A 23,771-nucleotide genomic window follows, 5' to 3' on the forward strand; every position below is an offset into this window, starting at 1 on the left:
ATTACACTCTAAAAACAAAAACTAGGCTCTACTCAATTTTATTGGTGAAACATTTTTACACTCAAAAATATTGAGTAAATATTACTGTTATGAAATCAGGTAGATGATACTCAATTAATTTGAGTAAAAGTAACCAAAACTTTTACGTACTTATTAACAACTAAAATTGAGTACAATGACCTAAAGAAATTGAGTAGATATAATTAAATTATTCAGTCAATGCCACAAAAGACTACAAGTAAATACATTGAAATATTAAGTAGATCTAATTGAATATTAGAGTATGATTTAACAAAACAAATATGTCACATTTACTTTATTCATTTACTTTTATTGATTTAATTCATATAGTACCATTTACCCCTTTCATTTACTTTACCTTTTACTCCAGGAGTACATGATGTCAAATGAATACACATGAAATAATTATGCAGATAATTATGTTTTTAATCAACTAATTGTGACCAGTGTAACACCACATCAAGTATGAACATTCAACATACTTTAGTATATGTAAATGACATGCAACAATGCCTGCAAAAACAATATGTTTAAAGATAATGATCAGGAAAGGGGTATCCCTGACACTTTTAAAATTCTGTTTACTAAAGAGCAGTGTGTGTTCACAATACTGTATATAAGTACCTCTAATTGAACTGTGCATACTGTAAGTAAGCAGTCTGTCAAACATTATGCACCATAAGAACAATGAGCCCATCAAATGAACAGTAAGTCATAACCACAAAATACATTAAAGACAGTCAGAGGCCATTTGGCATGAAAGAAAATCACAACTTGGAATATGAAATAATAAATAAGCATTTACAGTAGCTCAACATTTAAACATATTGACTATGCACACGTGTAATGTCTATATGCTAAACTGACCTGTTTGCATTATGACTCGAATGCACCAGAAACAAAACACTTTACATTAACTAATTACTATCAGCAACAAATACCATTGCAAAAATGCTGTTTTGACAATAAATCCACTTTCAGTAGGTTATACCCACTTTCTGAGAGCATCTTGCTGAACAGTAGTCGGCAAGCAGACATTTTTTCAGTCTCTGAACTTTGGCTGAAAGGTATCCAGGATCCAACTCAACTAGTACTTTTTGGAACATCTCAAGACCATATCTGAGGTTCTTGGGGTATCTCAGATTAAAGGCATAGAACAGTCCCAACAGATAGCAGCAGACCCCCAAGATTGTTGAGGGCAGTGATGCCCTTAATCACAATACCTACATCAGTAGGTTCATTCATTGAGTTCTCTTGGTTCTGCAGCAGGTAGATCTTCATCTTCATCATCACCTCCTCTGTCAACTTCTCTTCTACTCTGACAGGTGCACCAGCAGCTTCCTTCCTGCACACATTGTGAAGATAATTGTTTAGAGCTCACTTTCAGGCTAAATGTTACAAGACACACAGACACACATTGAGCAATCCTAGCTGTCTCCACACATGCAGCCCTGGGCATAATCTTTAATCAGTTGGACCAGACATGCAACGGATGCAACAGCCATTCAGCCAATGTCACAACCTCATTCTCTGGACATCACTATGCTGTTCCTTTGCATGTGATGGTCTCATCCACGATGACATTAAAACGTCAAAACATTTATTTTACTAACTTGAAAGTCCTTGATCTTGACACTATCTTCTTCCAGATGGTCGATGAGACATCGGATGATGACCTCTCGTGTTCGTTGATTGGGGATTCCTCTCTGCCTTAGTAGCTATTAAGACATACATTTAGAAATGAATAATCAGGAGAGAGAGAGTTGCAGGGGATAAAGATGAGTTTAGCATAAATTAATATAGTAATTATTGTCATTAGCCAGGTGAAATATAATTAAAGCAGTTAGAGTAAATGAAAGTTTCATACCTGAAGTACAATACTCATTTGTGCCCAAACTGCCCTTCTTGGACTGGAACATGGACAGTAGTTTGGGGGTATAGAAGTCCAACATTGCCATACATTTTGGCTCAAGATTCAGTGTGGTGATCATCCTGAACTTTGCACTAACCTGGAAGACAGAGATGAGGGGAAGAGAGTAAAAAAGAAGACATGTAGATAATAATGTAGGCCTATACCTGTGCATTTTATCTTCATTGTACACACCATTGTATGCAGCTGTGCATAGCTTGTAATAAATGCAAAAAGTCACAATGACTAGAGGGCTTGCACATTCCTCTCACTGTAACCTTAACTAGCTGCAAACCTTTGTAAATAACATAAGTTATACCCAATACATTTGTGTAGCCTATATGCACAAAGATACAGTAAATCTACTTACCAATATTTGCAAACACTCTCCAGGTTTCTTGTTGAAGAAGATGTGTGCTGCTGCTGTTTGTTGACAGAATGTTCCAGTAGAATTTTCCCATGAACCCTTTTTTTCCCATGAACCCTTGTGTACAATTTTGAATCTTAGTCATAATCTACTCAATTGTTTAAGTTGTTGTGAGAGATGAAAGATTATTAAGTTGGAATGAATAATAATTAAGGGTCTTTTTAAATTGATCCATATAAGTACTCCATACTCAAATATTATGAAGGAAAATTACCAAAACAAATTGAGTATAATTCATGAATACAATCAGTTGGTCAAATACTAATTTATTCTCATGAAATTAACTCAAATAATATATGTACATCTAACTCAAAAAGAACAGTTGGATTTTTACTCATTTTGTTTGGTGTGACCTACTCAAACAATCACATACATGATATTCAGTGATTTTATTGAGTAAATATAACTTTTTCTAATAGTGCTATTTACTCGGTCACAGAATCCTTTCTTAGAGTGTATACTCATTGTACCCGTTGTCAGCCCACCTGCTGTACTTGTGTCCCTGACATCGGTTGAAAGTTTCACTCAGTGATTCCATGCATTCTTCAGGGATCTCATGTGGAGATCCATTGCCGAACATCGGTTCTGGACAACCCCTGATCTGACCGAACAAGTTTGAAGTCGATCGGTCAGACTTTTAAGATATATGGGGACGGAGTGACACTCGTATGAACAAACAGACACGCCCGCAGAGATTTTGCAAAACACTGTGTCGTGACTGATCGAACACAGTTCCGGTGTGATCAGATGTCAGCTTCCAGTTCTCAGCTTCAATGGGGTGGATTTAAAGACTCTCTGTAGCATTTGAAGATTGTGAAAGAAACGGTCTGGCTTGAGAGACTACGGTCCTGATACAGTAGATATTATGTTTAACCCAGGGGTCACATATGCTTCCTCTGCTAACATGCAACTCAATCAACGCAAGTGTGCCTGTGTGTTACTGTTGTCTGCACACTTGCCTTGACTGACAGCAACAAGAGCACTAATCATTCATGACAGACATGAACTGTTCAGCACATCACAACATTTCCAGACAATCACGGCGCTAGCCAAGAGCCATTATGTGCAGAGCCCAGTTGAGTGGCCAGTTGCCATACTGGTGAGGGGGTGGAGCACCGCATATGAGATCACGTATGCCATTGCCAATGCAGGCAAAGACAGCCATGAGCAGGCCAAATCTGGCAGTCTTTTTAGAGACATGCAATATTAGCTAATGCCACAAGGAAGCAGAAAGCTGAACCACTTAAGCCCCTATCTACTTCCTTGTATGACAAATCCTATATTAAAATTGGCTAAAATAGGCTGGTGGGCGGGTGGACCTCTGACATCACTGTGACTCAGCCATAACCATAAGGTGTTCCCAATGCAACTATGCCCAAATATGGAGTGGTATGGCTAATACCTCAATGACTGTGTCATGGCATCAGCTGCAAACGAATCAGTCAGCTCCATATATGAGCACAAAGGGGGGCATGCCCATATATGGGCATATACTCATGACATAAGCTATCTCCATATCCGGTTGTCTAGTATAGCTCTATATCTGTCAGTCCTTGTCCTATTTATGCCCATACAGTATTTGGAGATAGCTTATGTCATCAGTATATGCCCATATATGGGCATGTACCTGGCAAACTACTTCTTAAAGGTCAAGGATGTTCACGATCACAACACCAGAGGCAGCTCCACTAATCATCATCAACGTAGATTTAACACTAAACAAGGCGCTAACTCGTTCTCCTTCTATACCATCAACATGTGGAACGCCCTTCCACAAGCCTTAAAGGAGAGCAAATCCCTAGCCTCCTTCAAAATTGGTATGAAGGAGAGCCTTCAGACAGCTGCTACCCGTGACTTGTAAATAGACTAAGCCCCCATGCTCCCCCCCCCTTTCTTTTTTTTCTGCCTTTGTATTTGATATTATGTTTTTGAAACTGATATTATCCAAGATAAAGTACTATGTTCTATCCGTCTGTCTTTCAATGTTATATGAGATACTTAAAGTGTGGTTCCTGTGGAAATAAGCCTCGGCTTTCTAGGATCTCCTTTTAGTTGACCTTGTACCAGTGATTTGTACTGTCATGAAACTGTGCTTTTTTCAATTGCAAACTTCTAATACATTCTTCAATCAATCAATCAATGCCTCCTTTTGTGCTCATATATGGAGCTGACTGATTTGTTTGCAGCTGATGCCATATATAACGGTCGGATCTGTAGACTCTAGAGTCTAGAGCAAGGGTCTTCAACAGGGTGTCCTCAGAGTTACTATAGGGGGTCCTCCAAATCTTTGTGATCTTTACTTTTTTATATAAACAATTTGAACCCTAGAGTCCATATTCTGAGAACTTTGCCCAAAAATAGCAGATCTACAAGCTAACTCGATGTGTGCGGTGCCCACTGTTGAGTGCTAATGTACTTAACGTGATTAACACAGGGCACAACTTATCAGTCCAGAAAGATACAAATTCTACATTACAGATTAGATGTTTCTAGGGCCTCTATGTCGTCCATTTGCATTACATTGTCCTGGCACCTGCTCCATGAAGCTGTGGTGGTTACACAATACAATATGTAATCTTTACATTATAGCAATGTGTTACATGGGATTATAGCACATCTTCCCCTCAATTGTATTCATAATACAATAAGCCCTTCTTGAATGTGTTATCAAAACTAGTAGTTGAGCAGCATTTACATAATTTGGCGTAATAAAGCAAATAAATTGCACAAATCTTTTGCAAGCATTGTGTTTTATATAGACAGCATAGCTTTAAAATCAGTTTCAAGCTTTTTAAGGAGGTCTATCTATTTCCTGGTATGTAATCATTGCCAGGGATCGACTCCCGTAGACTAACAACCATTCATGGCTTAGCCCCCAGTGTTTTTACATTGCATTGCTATAAATCACCTTGCGTGGATCAATAGATATATAAAAACAAAAGGGCCAGGGAAGACTCCGCCCTCCCAGTTCCACCTCATTGACTAGACAATTTAATGCAGTTTGTCACAAAAGGGATGTGCATAATAATTAATGTGGAGCCAACGGTAAGATGATTTCATTATTATTAATATTTTGGATTCCATAATTCTGTGATCTCCTCTCATAAGTAAGTATCTATGCCTGAAAGCTATTCTCTTTGAGAATCAGAATAATTCCTCCCTGTACTGTAAAATCGTGTTAATTTGACATTGAGATTGTGCTTAAAGAGGTGGTGCCATAGTTTTGTACCTTTTCTGTTTTTCATGTGTCTAGGAGGTTGAAAGTACTTCATTAGACCCCCTGGTGTGGTTTTTATGAGAAATGATGTATTCTCTTGGTATTTGTTTTTTTTTTTCTTGGAGGCTGCCACCTTGTGGTCAAAAGTGTCAGTTAAAAAACACAGATACTAAGTATGTCACAGTATCAACTCCTCCCCTAGTTACCATTCACCCAACACTGTGGGGTGTGGCTAACTTCAGCTGGGTCACCACCCACCATGACATCCATGCATACTTAATGAACTGGGGGTGTGGCCACATAAAAACATAATTTTAACTCTTTCTGTACACTTTTTTGGAAACAATCTTCCTCCTAGTATAATCATAATACCTGATAATCATGTTTTAGAGGGGGGGGGGGGGGGGGGAATCATGGCACCACCTCTTTAATGTGCATTTGTACACTCTTGGAGTTACAAATGGATAAATGAACAGAGATTTTACTGTTTGCCAACACATTCTTGAACACATCACACATGAAAATATATTTTCTCTAGGATATTTTCAATCTTTTTCGACCCATATATCTTGAGTTAAAATGGATCTAATTTGTAATCTATTGTACACAATATTGTCTGCATCTTTCTTTCTCTCTAGAGGTAGGCCTACTCAAACATTAGCTATCTCCAGCATTGCTGTACTCAACAGAAAGTAAAACGAAAATATATATTTTTACACAAAATATTAACTCCTACGCAGCTAAAGCTGGTGACTCACACTGTTAATATGAAGGCATAACTATATGCACATGCACATTGATAGTTTTTGCTTGGTTAAGAGTAGAACATCTTTTCTAAATATTTATCCCACGATTTTTGTAACCAATATTTTTCACCCGGTGTCAATTGTCTAAAATATCCGGGGTGTTACACTCCCTCTGCCAACCTGGGGAGAGCAACAGACTGACCTCATGCTTCCTTCTATACAAGATCAGTCCAGTTCGCTTCTTTTCACCTGACTGGGGGGAGTTTCCCTGGTTGGATGTAGCACGTAGTGTTTTTGTGAGGGTACCTAATAGGGAACATGGGGAGAACAAGCAAACTCCGCACAGAAAGGCCCTTTAACCAACCCCACTGAGGGTATGGGCACTGATGATGTATGATGTAGAGGAGAGAACACGCCCGAAATAGCAGATCTACAAGCTCACAGCTTGTAGATCTGCTATTTCCACTATCAATGTTCTTTTTTAAGTATAAAGTTGTCAAATATGTCAGTAATTTCTTTGTATATAGGTTATGTGTCATATCTAACATGTGCAACTTCAAAGCCTAAAAGCCAAACAGAAATGTAATTGTCAATGACAAAAACACAATTAAATCGTTAATCGCAATTATTTGTGTGAAAATTAATCGCCAAGTAAAATGTCATAATCGTGACAGCCCTAGCCACTGTGCCCCCATCCTTGAAAAATAACATATTTTCCATGGACAGAAACTGCACACCGAGCTATGGTTTACACTTCTTTACTTACAAATCAATCAATGTGTTATGAATCCACCATCCACCTTATTAAGTCACCTCCTGTGGTGATATAGAAAACACAAGACCGGTTTCGACTGCATCTGACTCACAATCAACAAGGCATAAAGTTGAGTAAGTCAAGTTCACTACTAAAGGTGGATAAGGCAAAGTCATGAACACAAAACGCCCAAAAGCAAAATTACTTGTTTGCATTCTCGTGATACCATATTGGAGGACAAATAAAGGAAAAATCGAAGTCTTAAGCACACCTTGTTAGTTTAGGGACGGGTGCGTTGGGGAAGTAGCAGACGTGTCGAATAAAATAGAATGACCTGCACACCGTCTACACTTGCTTCGTTGCCTTTTATTTATGATAAAAACTTTCTTTATTGTACAAGTGTAGACGGTGTGCATTTATTCGATTCTACACAGAGGTAAGACTTATGAAACCAATGGAGAAAGAATTGTTTGCTATTAACTTTGCTATTGATTTTGTTACACAGATAAGTAACTAAAAATTAAAGGCCTGGTTGCCCAACCAGGGCCAGCAAACTTTGGAAGGAAGCCATAGCCAATTGCAATGGGACGGACAGACAGACAGACAGACAGACAGACAGACAGACAGACAGACGTACGGGGACGGGCAGGGACAGACAGGTCATGGATGGACGGACAGACAGGGACGGATGGACGGACAAATGGGGGACAACATATAGTCTCTGGCCATTAGAGTATAAGACAATTAGTAATTAGTAAGTAAATCACCCAATGATCGAACATAAGAAACACAATACATATTGAGACTAAACTGTAGTAATTACTGCCAAATTACTCAAATGAAAAATGTATCAGAGACAACAGGGGCAACCTAAATAACTACAGTATGGTAAAGGTGTATGAGCCAAAAGCTACAGTAACAATGATATGACCGTGACTGTCAAGTCATATTTCGATGTGCACCCATTCTAAAAAAAAAAAGAAAAAGAAAAAAAATGAAAAGGGTTTCAAAATGCTGCCTCAGCATAAACTGCTGCTGTGCAGAGGGCATTGGTGTCATTGTCATTCTGAGTACTCACTGCCACAGCCTCTCAGGCCAGCTGTCTACAACCCTGCTGTTGCGTCTCGCCCAATAAGACTGTATTCGCGATTCTTGGCTGTTCCTTTACACACAGCAATTCACTGCCCCTGATATTATCAGGGAAGCAAGATGCAGTGAGCCAAGTCTCTTCCATGGTATGGGAACCAGCCAGTTTCTTCCCCCAGCAGCATACATGACTCAGGCCACTGGCACAATGGGATGTTTGTAAGCTTGGTGCTTTTGTATTTAATGGCTGCTCTCTCAAGGTTCCTGCTGGGAAATTACTGCAGTTGACAATTCCATTGCATCAATGAAGGGTGGAAGGGGCTTTTTTGTCTTGGGAGTTTTGCCTTTAGAGGAAGCTCTGCTGCTGTGAATACGCCCATTTGCATCCAAGCCATGGACACTTCGATTAGCAGGAAGAGAGGATGGCGCCTTGCACACGGAGCTCTGCTCTGCAGATGCCCAGGCAGCAGCTGGTAGACCTCTAAAACCAGCTGTCTCACACATGCAACAAACCATCAAAAGCACCTGAGTGGGCACATGGTAATAACACAGTAATGCAGTATCTTTGCCCTAGTAAGAAAGATCTAATAGCCTCCTATTATATGGTGATACAAACCATTGTGTTAATAGTTGTTAATAGAAGTGTTACAGCAAAATCTATTCCTCATTTCGACAATCTGCCACACCTACAGTTCTGTATGTTAAAAACTAAAACTAAATCTTTTGAGTGCCTCATCCAACCCGTCTGACTCTGAAGTGGTTCCACCTGCACTGTGGTACTTGGCATTCAGAGAACAACTATATTAATCTGAGGGAAATGAAAATGAACTACAAGATGATTGTGGCGCCTTCATTTCACTCCCTTTGCACTTTGAATTCCCTAAATGCATCTGCCATCAAATATACATAAATGCACGAATGGTCATGATTGAATGGTGATGATGATGTATGCTATTCAACCATCTAAATTGTACAGTGGGGAAGTTTGAGACGTGATCGGTGAGATGAACAAGAGCAAATAGCATAAGCGGTGACCTGGTAATCAGTGCATCATACTCTAACCCATTCAGAACGGGTATACACATTATGGTGTATTATTATTTTATGCTTTAACTATTAAAGAATAGCAGATATACAAGCTCACAGCGCGGCACCGAGTGCCGCGCTGCGAGCTTGTAGATCTGCTATTTTTTTTAAATCGTGAAAATTTGAATTTTGACCCGATTCTATAAGTGTCTTTTGAACCCTTCTAAGATATTTTGAAAAAGCTATGTTTCTATGTCAGCAATCTGGCCAGCCATCGTCAAAGAAAAGGTCCTTTTCACTTAACTGGAGCTCAGTTAGTCTGTTCTTGAGAGACTACTATGTCAGTGGTTCTCAAACCTTTTCATGTGAAGGACCCCCAAACTGATATGTATTTGGCCACAGACCCCCATCTCAAAATATTTAGTTCCAGGGACCCCCCCCCCCCCAGAAGCAAACTTTGAGTTACAAACGTTCGCTTTGAAAATACATATATTCAAAGATTTGCACACATTTTCAAGACTTTGTAAAAAATAGCAGATCTACAAGCTCGCAGCGCGGCACTCGGTGCCGCGCTGTGAGCTTGTATATCTGCTATTTTTCACTGGTTAAAGCATTCAATAATTCTAGGCCTAAATAGGCTAATGAGGGAACAGAGAGACATTGCTACACCAGGAAAGGAACTGCAGAGTGGCTCTGGAGCACGTGACACAGAGGTTAGTTACAGTAAATGTTAGCTGACCTGTTTCAAAGCCACTTGGCTCCTCGGGATGTGTGGCGTGCCGTCTGAATGTGCACTGGACGGAGCAAAATGTACAAATAGCCCCGTGCAAAGCCTGAAGAAGGAGCACTGCCTCAACAACATGTATAAAGGCAATCACCAGCCACTAAAATGCAATGAAATCTTTAGTGTCCTGGTTATAGGCTAAGTACAGTACAGAACATAAAGAGCTTATTCATTATAAGTTCAGTTTGAAAATGATATAATTTGTGGTCTATTATGTGATTTTGCCCGACAGATATATCGGTCAAACCGATATATCGGTCGTTTTTGGACCCCGATGTCGGTATCGGACATCGGTCATTATCTCTCCGATGGATCGGTCGTTTTTATAAGTAATATTAGACCACCATTTGATGACATTTAGCCACTCAGACCCAAAACTTAGAATATATTGTCGTTGCCCGTAAGGATCCATTGGATTTCTTTTTACACTCATGAGTTAAAGATCTTATAAAGGGTCCATTTGGTTACCAAATCTCCATCACTTTGCTGGGGACCACCTGGAAATCGCTCAAGGACCACTGGTGGTCCCCGGACCATTGGTAAAAAAAGGGAAAAAAAGTTTTGAAGGTAAGAAGTTTTTGAAATTTAGGCTATTGATTATTATTTTAAATTATTACAAAACATCGGTTAAACATCTGCAATCGGTGGTCTAGCACTCTCCATCGGCAAACATCGGCATCGGCCAAAAGATATGGCATCGGTCGGGCTCTAGATTAGACACTTCACACTCTGAATGCATTAAAAAAAAACAACAACGTTCTATTCTAAAGTGATATAGGCCTATGTGCAATCAAAGAGTTGTATTGTGGAGAAGCTAATATTCTTCCAGTTCGCTTTCCCACTGTCTCCTGTGTACCACGGTAGAGATCCTCTACAGCACTATACTACAGACCGAGAGAGAGAGAGAGAGAGAGAGAGAGAGAGAGAGAGAGAGAGAGAGAGAGAGAGAGAGAGAGAGAGAGAGAGAGAGAGAGAGAGAAACATTAAAGAATGAGAGGCAGGGAAAACAACCAGAGACAGGGCAGAGAGCGAGAGAGAGAGAGAGGGGTGGGGGGAGACCGACGACAGAGAAAGGATTTACAGTAGCATCCAGTTTAGAAGAGCAAGGGTGAAAATAGCTCCACAGACCTCTCTCCGCACGAGTGTTTCCCATCTGTCATTGCACCAGGCAGTCACCCGTGACCGACAGCATTAATACACATCTTTATGCTGTCAAAACCGTACTGCGACAAGTTTGGCAACAACCCTTTTTTCCTCTTCCAAATAGATCAATCAGTCCCACACACAAACCTCTGCTCCGAGATACAAACCTCTGGCTGCTGCTACAGCGAGCTGTGCCTTTAACACCAGAAGACACAGCTGATTGAACTAAATCTGCAAGTCCCCCCATAGACACACACACACACACACACACACACACACACACACACACACACACACACACACACACACACACACACACACTGCACTCCATTCCATTCTACATCCGCCTGTCCCCCTCCCCTACCCTACCCGCCCTTCCCTTCCCTTCTCTTAGCCCTGACCGGGGCTGTCATCAGGATGCAGGGCCTGTCTGGGGGGCCACACACAGAGTAATTATTAATAAGGGAAGATGACAAGTGAACATCCCTCCTGAATGCTAAGAGAGGCCAGCAGAGACATGGAGATGGCAGGCCTGTCCTCCTACCGAAGAGAAGCATGCTAAGGCCACACATCCCCACCCCCTGCCCACCCCCACCATCTCCATTCAAAGTCATTCACAGGAGAGTCACGGGGGAGTTGCTTGTATAGCGTCGTTGTCGGGCGGAAACCTCGTATCTCCAAGTTTCAAATATGTAAATTATTTCGCAAAGTAAAGCCCTGCTTCACCATACAAGGCTGTTGCACAAAAGTAGTGAAAACAGCAGATCTACAAGCACACAACGCCTCGCGGTGCGAGGCGTTGTGTGCTTGTAGATCGGCTGTTTTCACTAGTTTAACTCATTCTTAAATTGACAAAAACAAAACAAACGGTTTTGGACATACAAGGTTTCCACCCGACAACGACGATACGCAGGTGCTGTTTTCATAATCACATCCCTACCACACGGTGTAGCCCCCTTGCTAAAGCATGTTGCAATGGAGATTATATACGATTTCACATTGTCTTAGATATGGCATCTGACATGCGGCTGTTGGGTGTGATACTCACTGGGGGTGGCTCATGTTGGATGGCCTGATGCTGTGAAGAAAACGTCCACACTAAACGACCCCTATTGTGAATTACAGTTTCACCACAGCAGAGACTTGACTCCTATGGAGAGGTAAAAAAAAGAAAAAGAAAGAACAAAGTCACTTCTGGGAAGAAAAGACAGCAATTACGGCAGCTAGTTGTACTGTATTTCAATATTAGTCCATTACATTTTCTTGTTCTCACATTTCTGTCCTCATTTTAATTGTGATGCTGTCACCATTTTGGCAGTGAACACTGAACCGTTAAGGGTTTTAAAAATGTTTCCCACTGTATGATATGCTCTGTGAATCAGAGGCTGAGAAACATCACACCTCTTGCATAACAAGTGCACCAGGATGCTGGCTCTTTGTGTCATAGGATAGAGAGCCATTGATGTCCACGTCCGCTCAGTGAAAGCACACTACTCCAGCTGCTTTCGCGGGGAGCAGAAATGAGACCTCCAGACAGGAGAAAACCACAAACACATAACCGCTGCCTTTAAGGGACCAGTGTATCATTACACAAACAGTCTCATCGTCATTAGTATATTGCAAACTAAGCCTTAGTGTGCAAGCACCACTTAGAAAGCTGTGCAAGTTGTCAGCAGCAAAACCGCTACGCACAAGCAGCGCTGTAATTGTCATTTACGCCGAGCATCATTTATACAACTCCAGTCCTCAATCAACATTGAGCAGGGCATGGCAAGGTTGATTTACACAGCATTGCGTGGACATTGGGTAATGTGTTAACACATGAAAGTATAGGGAAACCCTTCTGACACGGCGAAAATCAGCATTCACAGCAATAACAGACCATAGCAGAATAATGTAGTATAGCACAGCAGATTAAATGCCACTCGAGATAAATCAATTCAGGTCATTCAAGGGCTGCAAAGTGATAGTGCATGACCACAGCCTCCACGATATGGCCTTTAGCACGATGCCATAAATGAGAGATAAATAAGTGACTTAACCACTTAATCCCTCTTTGCTTAGTAAATCGGACCTGAGTTACTTACTGTCCTTGGACCCCCCCCCCCCCCCACACACACACACCAAATGTCTTCACCACGCTCACAATGCTTGTATATCTGCTATTTCTGGCTAATGACCCCAGAATATGGATGCTGGGCTTCAAGCAGTTAAAGTAGTGTAGATACTAAGGAATGTGTAATGTGCAGAAAGAGTTAGTGTGTTTATGTATCACTATACACTGCAAAGTCATTAGTGTTAATTTAACTCTGAGTGTATAAATGGTCCCTTATGGGTCCATTCATGAGTCCCCTACAAGTTGAGGCCTTTTCAGACTCATCTCTACAAAAAATAGTATTAAAAATGTACCTACTGTATGTAGAAAGGCTCCCAAGTGCAAGGATAAAGCATTGCATAATATACAATTTTTTTGGCTTGGGTAAAACACATCAGATCATAACATTAGCATCTTCATGATGTGGCCACTTTTTACAGAGCAATATCTTCCACCTACCTAAAAGCAATATTGCTGTAGCCATCCTGTTTTATTTTATTGACACAAGTAGGCTATGCATATGCATTGGTCCAGTCCTCCCCATTCAGCCAGATCAAGATCCATTATCAAGTTACAACAAGCCAAATAGAGTTAATATTTTCTAATACGATTAGGCCACCCAGCTTTGGTTTCTCGCTCTAGTTAATGTGTACAACATACAACATACAAGATGGGTTGTAGACAGCAGCATGACATTTATTGGTAACAACTAATGGAGGACCTCAGATGGGAATTCAAGGCTAAAAGCCCAGAGAAACTGAACACCGTCGAGATTCACGAAGCACACCTACCTTCTACATTGTGTAAAGTGTGGTCGTGACTCCTTTGCCCTCGTAGTGATGATGGTAACATCTCCCTCGCAGATGATGATGATCAGTGTAAGCGAAGCTCGGATGGTGCTGCTGCTGTGTGCAGGCTGCGATTCTCGTTACATTTGTGTTGGCCAAGCACCCGTATTGTCTCTTAGAATACAGTGCAAAACGACAAAGCCCACTGCCGACCGAAGGCACCATTCTTCAACAAGATTATCATTGCATTATACAGATAACGACATCTTTGAGACTATAAGGATGGATGGCATAATACTCAACTCGCGCCTGCTCGCGGGGGCTTCCCCCACGATCACACCAGGGACTCCATGTGCCACTGCCCACAGTAATAATAATACGCTGCACTGTAGGTTCACAAGCGGGAGCTGTCCAGGTGCTGAAACTGGGATTCCATTACCCACGGATACGTGACGAGCACAACTCGTCAGGACATGCGGTAGTCGAGATAAATTGAGCCGATATGGCTACCTAATATTATATTTCTGTTGCAAACAACGAAGAGCCTGCAGACGTACGTACTCTTTTCGTGCCACCCTAGCGTCGACGTAAGGGGGGAAAAAAGGAAAGGAGAAAAAAAAGCACACACTCGCGCTTCCAGCGGCGTCAGTTCAGAAAAAGCTAAGGTATGGCAACATGACTGGTGTCTTGCAAGACACCAGGCATGTTGCCATACCTTAGCAACAGGCACGATTACAGTACACTTTATTATTTCGCCCTGTAGCCAGGATATGGCAGCTGCCATAGCTTGCCATACCCAATTGACGCCTCTGCGCGCTTCACTTCACCTCTTGAGCTTCAGTTCCTCGCGATAACAGCATATAAGAAATAGGTTACATTCGCTTAGGAGAGTAGCCTAGTAGAAAATGAAGGAATATTTATGAAACAATATAACTAACTATATAAATACAAGACAGCCTATTATATGCGAATATCCTCAAATTGCTTCAGTGTGTAGCCTAGTCTAAATCTAAAATGACATTAATAAAAGACATCTGTTGGCCATATCCTAACATAACTGTGTTACAGTAGTAGGCCTAGGCATAACGGATACACATTATAGTGGTAACTGATTGTACAATCATATTACTTGATCAGAGGAGAAACTTGTGATGTGATCTCTCACATCACAATAACTAACTTGGGAGTTGGCTTAATTGCATGGCTATTACACTGCTTAGGGCCATTGCCTTCTAATGGCTTCTAAGAATACAAATGAGTCAGCTAACGGTTCTTGACCAAAATAGTAATTACCTGTCTGAATGCAAAATACCATTAGACTGTAAGTAAAGTTCCCACGATTCCATTCATGCCTGAGCCTTTCATGGGCCCTGCAGTGTGAGCATACCTCATGCCATACCTCATACCTGTCTGTCAGCAACAAAAAAATAAACGAAACTGAAAAATCCGAGTTTGTCTGCTTCTCAAAAAATGCGGAAGTCTGACAAACAGGTGATCAGTGATCTCATCACCAACATGGACCTTATTAAATTAAATTATTTGCTTTTCAAGATGCACACATCTACTTTGAGGTCAAAGCTGTTCCTCCCACAAAGGGCAATAGGCCTACAGCAAAATAATGAGTATCTACAATTTTACTGTGCAGATCATTATAATGCACATTTCTGCAGATGACTTTGAGACTTATTTACCTATATTATTTAAATCAGTGGTCCTCAACCTTTTCAGGCTGTGACCCCCAAAATAGTCATATTTGAACTGGGGACCCCCCACCCTGATGAGCACTTGGAAATGTAGGAGTTGGCATTACATTTAGTTTGACTCGATCTATTCCATTGTGAAAATAGCAGATCTACATGCTCACAAGAGCATGTAGATCTGCTATTTCAGCCTCTAATATATGACAATTTTACCAATGTTTGACCAGAGGTACTAGACAGGTCTTTAAAGTCCTTAAACTGTAACTTTAGAAATGTGCAGATACCCTCTATACACTTAAACCTTATGTTGGTTTGTTTACTGTTGAGTGAGAAAACAGTGTTGCACATTAAGTTAATCATCTGGGGACCCCCCAACGACCCACAGGTTGAGAACCACTGATTGCCACAGTCACATATTAGGCCTACTAGTTCTCATTATTACACTTTCCTCACAGATTAGTTCAAATCACTTCCTGGCATTTAGCATGTCATTTACAATGTGGACAAACAACATATTTCAGTTCTGTGGAACGGAACCGCCCACACATGACAGTGGCTACAGAGGCCTTTAAACAAAAAGCAGTTCTCAGTTATTTAGAGCATTCACTCTGACTCACCTTGGGAACTAATACTAACCAGGAGCTATAGGGTTTCTTGAGCAGGTAAGGATTTCAATTTTGTTTAATTCAAAACATGAGATCTTCCTCTACTCAGATGTGTGCCTGAGACCTCCCAGGAGAGCAAAGAATGTTATACATAGCTATACTGTATATGTGGAATGTTTATAACAGATAGTTTATGATTCAGTTGTGTTACCCTTGGAAACAATTGATCATACTGACATTTTTGCCTTGCATGTTCTCAGGTTTTTATCAACACCGATTTAGGAATTTTGGCAGAAGACAAGAACGAAGGGCATCCCAAATGATGGCAGGTATAGAGCAATTCACAACCTCCTGTTCTTACTAAGAAATAAACTGTGTTATGTAGTCTGATTTTTAATGGGAATTCTCCTACACCACCAAGATTCCAAGTAATACTCTTGCTGGGTACCTATAGGGAAGAGGAAATACAAGAACCTGTTCAGGTTATGAAAAGCAGGAGGATATGGTACAACTTATACGAGCTTCTTTCCTGTAAATGTGATGTGACGCATTGTGAAATGGGACATTCTGCATAATGAGTATTTTCTACTTTTGGTACTTTAAGTACATTTTGATACCAGTACTTTTGTACACAAGTACATTTTTAATTCAGACGTTTACTTGTAACATTGCAGTATTCATACTTTTAAATTACTTTATACTTACCTGTAATTAAAAATGAGTGCTTTTTCCACCACTGTTTATGTCCATGTCCTGTAGATCATGGTGACCTTTGTAGTGAGGCCGAATCCACCTACTGCATGAATGGAGGAATATGCTATAACATACCTTCCATGGACACACTCTCCTGTGTGTAAGTTTACATACAAATTGCATTTTTATTTGAACAGTATGGTGAAGAACAGGTCTGGGAGTAACTTGGGTGCATTTTAGTTTTCATAACATTACATTGTTCACAATTCCAGAACATTATACCATACTAACATGACATTATTCCCAATTCCAGAACATTATACCATACTAACATGACTTTATTCACAATTCCAGAACATTATACCATAGCATTCAAAGGTTTAATATGTGAGTGGTAATGTTTCTATTCTATTCTAGTGGTGTCTAAATGCTTATGTGCTGAATGTCTGGACATGTTTTAGGTGCAGTGACAACTATAAAGGCAGTAGGTGTGAGCAGTTCCAGCTCTTCAGCATTTCGAGCGATGCAGGGCAGACAGGACTAATTGCAGCCGTGGTCATTGTTGCTCTTCTCCTCTTAGTCGTGCTTGCAGTTGTTATCTACTACGTATGCAAGTAAGTAATCAATGCGTGTAATGCGTATCACTCCTTGTCTCACTAAAAGGCATCTAAAATTGGTTCAGGACATCGATGTCAAAACTGTTCATGGCATTACTGTATCATTGTTATATTACCGTTCTTGTTATTTCCATGATCTTATTCTGTCCAAGCCAATAGACATTGTTTGTCTCTTGACAGGATAAGGAAATCCATGTCAGAGAGCCAACAAAGCAGTAAGCAAGAGTACTGGAGGGTAAAGCCAAGAGTATAACCACCACACTTCAATCATATTTATTGTTACGTTTTGGTCATGCACTGGATGGATGATGAAATCGCTCAGAACTCTATGGGACTTGATGCTGCTTAAAATGTAGCTATGAAGGGACCTTAAGGACTTTGGACATCTGTAGTGTTGAACCACCTGACCTTCTCCTGGCAAAAGCCAAAGTTGATGGACATCTGATTTAGAGCTGAAAATGGACGGAACCAAAAGCTACAGTATAGACTTGTTTTTAATGTGACTATTAATGTTTCACTGTAGTTACACAGAAAAAGGTCACATTTCAATGTGCTTTGTAGCTTGCAATAAACATTTACAGAGCACAGCTGGCCCATGTAAATGGTATGTTCTATTATATGTTTTTAATGTGTGTAATTCACTTTAGTCAATGTTGAATGTATTATTAATTATATCACTAAATATTTGAAGATTCATTAATATATACAATGTCACTATAAGCTAAAAATAATGTTGTTAAAGTAACTATATTGTAATAAGTTATACCAATTGTAATTGTGTAAATACATGCAATAAACCTAATATTTTGCACACAAGTTATGCAAAACTTAATTTTCACTAACATACTGAAGGTGGGGTAGCTCATTCTGTAACTGCAAGTCCTGGATTAATTGGCAAAAATACATACAGGAGTGAAAGGGATATTTCACTTTTAAACATTTTTTGGGGTCATTTTGACGTCTACTCAGGGTTTTTGTGTTTCACCCCATGCAGTTTTTAAGTTGATTGATTCAGTATTTTGATATTTGATATTCATATCAGACACACCTCCTACCTATACAAACCCACTGTAACTCCAAACTCCATTTTACCCATGATAGATTCATTGAAAACACCCGTCCTTGGTTCTGGTGACTGATATTGCAGGTAATTTCTTCACTTGGACTGTCTGTACTGCGTGGCCTGGTCTCTGGCTAGTCTGTCTGGAATTAAACCCCAATATGCGCCACAGCACCTCAGATCTTATAGACACTTCTATCACTGACTTTAAAATAGGCTACAATAGTACCAAGTCTGTTTTTTCCCCCAGCTCAGATAGCAAAAGTCAAATCACTTCTATTTTTTGTGAACTAGATAAGGTTATTGATGCTTTATCTCCTATAGTCTGGACTACTGCAACTGTCTTTATTTGAGCTGAACTCATTTTAGTTTCTTCATGTTGACTGTCTGCACTGCGTGGGCTGGTCCCTGCCAAGTCTGAATGAAACCCCCTGGGCCAAAACGACTAAGATTTTCAGTTCAACGAAAATGAAAGTGTTTTTCAACTGAAAACAATGACATGGCATCAGGTTTTTCAGTAGAACGCATAAAGTAAGCTTCTGGGGCCTTCAAGCCATAAGGACATTTGAATGATCGGTTTCAATATCAACTTGTATAACATTTTTGAGAACACCTTTGCGCCTTGTTCGTTATTCATTTTATGATTGCTTCTGAAAAGTGTTGAACAAAAAAGCTTAAAAACATATGCTTGTCTCTTATGGGGTGTTATAATGCTTATGTTCAAGCAAAACATTTTCACTTGAAAATGGGTTATTTTTGGTGAGTGACACCGTTATGTATGTGTAAGTATATTAGGCTTAACTGTCAAAGAGCTAATCAGTTTCACAGCATTCAGCAGGAAGGAAATCGAAATGCTGTGGATTGCATCTCTGCATCAACCTATTCACCTCTATGAGATTCAATATGTTGAGACCCCAGGATGTGCTACCACACTGCTAGTATTCAAACACTTGCATGACCCTTTATTCTTTAGCAAAGTTTTCAAGGCATGGTTTTTGTCAAATTCAAAAACCTGTCCGTTAATTCTAGATTGTTGGATGCTAAAGACACCAATTCTTTTTAATAGTAAGTGAATCTGCTTCAACCACTAAGCAAACAAATTGCCATCTCACGTCAGTGGGCTTCCTTTGTAGAAATATGGTACCCTGCTACCACCTAGTGGTAAAATAGCTTCCAAGACAGTAAGGGTTCAGTTCAGACTGCAACTTGTTATACATTCAAAGGTACCTGGTTGCACTTGCAGACATTCAGACAATAACGATAGAAAAGTAAATTTACATGAAGATCACATTTATTAAATGTACCCATAGACAAACATTAAAATTGATAATCAAAATACAAATACAAGTGTCTTATTTGAAAATACTGACTGTAATGTAACATAATAACCTATTTGTATGGCAAACATCATTTTAGCTTACTGGCTTCTGGCTTTCTCAAATTCCTGTGCAATCTTCAGTGCTGTACTGTTCAGTCCAACAGACTGCATGTTGGTCATGATGGTAACTACAACTCCCCGTGGGATGGCTGGACACTGCCCGTGAGGCTGAATGGTCTCTTCACTGGGTAATACCAGAAGGACACTGCTAGCCCCGACCGCACCTCCTGTATGTGACACGTAGTGTCTACGATGCCTGCACTGGCCGTACTTCTGAAGTTTCTCCACCACAAGCCAGCCCTGGGCGTACAGCCCTTCCTTATCCCAGCTGCCCTCTGTCCTGTCCACCGGGCTCCACAGATCTTTCACAGTCTGTGGTTTGAGAAAGCCAGGCAGGAGGAGGCCTTTGGGGTCCTTTAGCTGGGCCACTTGGTAGCTGTAGAGCAGAGCATTACCAAACAGCAGCAGGTCCCCTGCTGTGGATAGAAAGCCACCTCCGGCCCATTTGTAGGAATTGTCCACGTATGGGCAGTTCACCACCCGCCCTTTCTTGTTGAGGTGATAAAACCTGAGAAAGAGTACAATCGGTAAAGATATCCTCACAGGACCTCCCAATACAGTATCATATGTGCTAAAATAAAGTAGTAACAGTTATAGGAACAGGTTTCTACAGAACTTTAGACCTTGATGGACATTCTAGTTACTGTAGGTTACTGATTACCTTGAGCGGTGGTAAATAATTGGGTCATTCTCGTCAGGCACTGTGTTGAGCATTCCTAGTTCACGGAACATGTTCATCATATGATCCAGGAAGCGCTGGCCAGCAGCCCGCTCCACCACAGCGCTGAGCAGAGTGAAGGCATGGGTGGAATACAGAAATGTGGTACCTGCATGTACAGTAGTAAAAAGATATAAACAACTTTTAGCATAATGCTGCAGGGCAGGGACGGGCAGACAATGTTAGAGGCTGACATTTCTAAAAGGGACTTTTGGTGAAAACATCGAAAATAGCTGACCTCCAAGCTCACAACTCGTCGAGGTCGGTTATTTTCGGTGCTTGATACACTGAACTAAGCATAATCAAGTCAATACTGGAGATGTGGTGTAACGGTATGGATTTCTACACAGAGAGGGCAGTTCTTTCAACATAAGAAGCTGCATTCAAGTTCAGGAGAGTTTGGAAAAGGCAATTCGCTTGAATGCTGCCTTCAGGTATGGCATGGAAAGAGCGCAACACGGCATTCATGGTCTGGAGAGGGCACATTTTACACAGATAAAAGGGCAGGGGCTCGAGCCCCCTTTGATGTCAATGTGTGCACGTGCCTGCTGCAGGGAAAAAAACAAACAAAAAAAACAGTTTTGCTACCATACAGTTGGTGCACGCATTACCAGGTTTGAAAATGAGTGGGTCGTCCTTGAACAAGTCCAAGGCCTTGATGACACTGTCATAGTTGTCTTTCAGGTAGTACTCCTCCATCTCAAACTCCTTTTTCCTCTGAGATGGCTTGGCATCCGTGCTCTTGTCTTCTTGTTTGGGCTTCTCCGTGTTTTCCTCTGAGCACTTCTTCTCTGACACCGGGGGTTTCAGAGGTCGCTTCGCCTTCTCCCTGTCCTCCCTTATTTTCTTGGCATCTTTCTCATAGTGCCTTATACCGCTCAGGTGGGAGAGAACCATCCGTGGGGTTATCGTGACCTGAAAGACCGGAACATAGGAAACCGAACTCTTATTATGGAGAGGAGTATGGGTGTTGAAGATGATTTAACTATGGCTCCTCGTGTTCACGCTGACTAAACTTACATCTTCGCCATCAAACTGTTTTGGGGGAAACTCTGGGACATATTGTTGGACTGGGACATCCAGATCTAGTTTGCCCTCCTCACACAGACGTGCTGCAGCTGCAGTTGTGAGGGGCTTACTGATGCTGGCTATTCGCATCACTGTATCCGGTCCACATGGAAGACGATTCTCCAAATCAGCATAACCAAGCCCTGTAATATAAAATAGCACAGATTGAAAAGGTGTCAAATGGACCTTCAGTTTCTCTCCTCGTTGGGTTTCTCCCATGGTTAACTTAATACTGAGGATTTTACAGTGTAAATCTTATTAATTTAAAATAGCATGCCACCAACCTTCACACCAGACTTTATTGCCATCAACTGACACTCCAACCACCAACCCTGGTGCCCCCACCTCATCCTGACAACAGCAAGATATCTGTGAAAACAGATCTGATACACATGGGTAGGGGGACAGTAGGGGAAATGGCACAATGACATGCAGAAGAGATGACAGTCACCCACCTTTATGCGTCCGAGAAGGTCTCTGCTGACTGCTATTGCAGCAAGGTATGGCTCGTTGTGATTGTCACGTATTTCCGCGGCGTCGCACGAAACCTCAGTCGTGTCAGTGTGACATTTCAGTCCTAACGCTAAAGCAACCCCCGCACCGATGCCATAATAATAAACCCAAAACCTGCACCTGGAACTTGTGGAGGACCAGCTACTGCTACACAGTCTCCTCCTTACGAACTGCTGGTGGAGGAAAACACACGTCTGTTTATCCGACAATCGCGGTGTAAACGAAGAGAAACGACGCGCTGCGGTGACGAGCGGAGGAGGGCAGTTATATTTACATCTGGCACAAAAACGGCGTGGCATTGGCAGGAACAATCTTGACATTGTGACGAATACAAAAAAAACTTTCACTTGCTGTTGGTGATATGATCGCTGGTGTTGTTTACATTTGGCAGAAATTGGCACGAAGGTTCAGTGGTTTACTTCCTGATTTTTTTATTTTTTCCGTCCTTTGTTCCAGACAGAACTAATCAATTCACGATCCATCTCTGTGTGTGTGTGTGTGTGTGTGTGTGTGTGTGTGTGTGTGTGTGTGTGTGTGTGTGTGTTATATCCCGAGATAACTACCGTATTTATTTTGCAACATGTAAAGAGTAAAGACTGCCCATTGACTGACTCCAGTGCCATTTAGAACTTATTAATTCAAGAACTTATTAATTCAAGACTGTATTCTGTCTTGTCCCTTCCTTGCCATTCTCTTTACAAACATTATCTCCCTCACGCACACGCACACACGCGCGCGCACACACACACACACACACACACACGTTAGTCCACTTCACTTTATCGTCTTGCTGAGGTGACAAAAATGACTATCACAGAGGTCACAACTACTTAACTCCCTGTCAGCACCACTACCACCAGACAAGCTGTCAACATTGGACAGGAAAGCTTGTTTTACTTTATTTTGTTTTTTTGTTATTTGTTCTCTTTTCCCATCTCATATTGTTTGACACAATTGTATTGGATTTTACATTTTGATTCATTGCTATACACCCGAGATTTTTGAAACTCCATTCAAGATCAAATCAAATTCAAGAAAATGAAATACTTTTGTTCTGTGCAGTAGCCCAACTACTTAATCCAATGTTTTGATTCTAAAATGTAACAGTTCAGTTAGGTGCCACTGCCTGCAGAAGCATGAACTCAAAGTGGATAGACCACTGGTTCCTTAAGTTTTTAGCTATTAAGTCTAATGTTTTGAAATAATATTAATTAAAAACAAGGTAAGGAACAAAAATAAAATACACAAAGGGATATTTACTATCCCCAGTAACCCATGGCTATGACACTGCCTGATTCATACTTTGTCAAATAGCTTACCTGGCTACAAGCACACAATGCTCGCTCTTATAACTCACCTTAAA

General features: G+C 40.9%; 2 protein-coding genes across 3 annotated transcripts in view; both read right to left on the bottom strand.

Annotated features, from left to right (window-relative positions):
- The window catches only part of tmem266 (transmembrane protein 266), a 53,706-nt gene extending 39,425 nt beyond the window's left edge, over positions 1-14,281 (bottom strand). The window contains exons 1-2 of the mRNA XM_080736450.1: positions 14,000-14,281; positions 12,162-12,263 (exon numbers count right to left, since the gene is read on the bottom strand). Of these exons, the coding sequence (XP_080592576.1) occupies positions 12,162-12,175 (14 nt within the window). The 5' untranslated portion in view covers positions 12,176-12,263; positions 14,000-14,281. The remainder of the gene's footprint in view (positions 1-12,161; positions 12,264-13,999) is intronic.
- Positions 14,282-19,982: 5,701 nt separating this feature from the next.
- On the bottom strand, positions 19,983-22,784 carry lactb (lactamase, beta). 2 transcript variants are annotated; one of them, XM_080737402.1, is made up of 6 exons: positions 22,351-22,784; positions 22,180-22,246; positions 21,848-22,038; positions 21,439-21,742; positions 20,771-20,936; positions 19,983-20,617 (listed from the first exon to the last, which is right to left on the bottom strand). In XM_080737402.1, exons 1-6 carry the CDS (start codon positions 22,726-22,728, stop codon positions 20,089-20,091), a joined length of 1,635 nt encoding a protein of 544 aa, XP_080593528.1. In that variant the 5' UTR covers positions 22,729-22,784; the 3' UTR covers positions 19,983-20,088. The 2 variants fall into 2 exon arrangements, with proteins under 2 accessions (XP_080593528.1, XP_080593527.1); XM_080737401.1 differs by having other exon boundaries at positions 22,180-22,264.
- Positions 22,785-23,771: the final 987 nt, after the last annotated feature.

This window comes from Nannobrachium achirus, assembly GCF_963921795.1.
Source record: "Nannobrachium achirus genome assembly, chromosome: 11".
NCBI lineage: Eukaryota > Metazoa > Chordata > Actinopteri > Myctophiformes > Myctophidae > Nannobrachium > Nannobrachium achirus.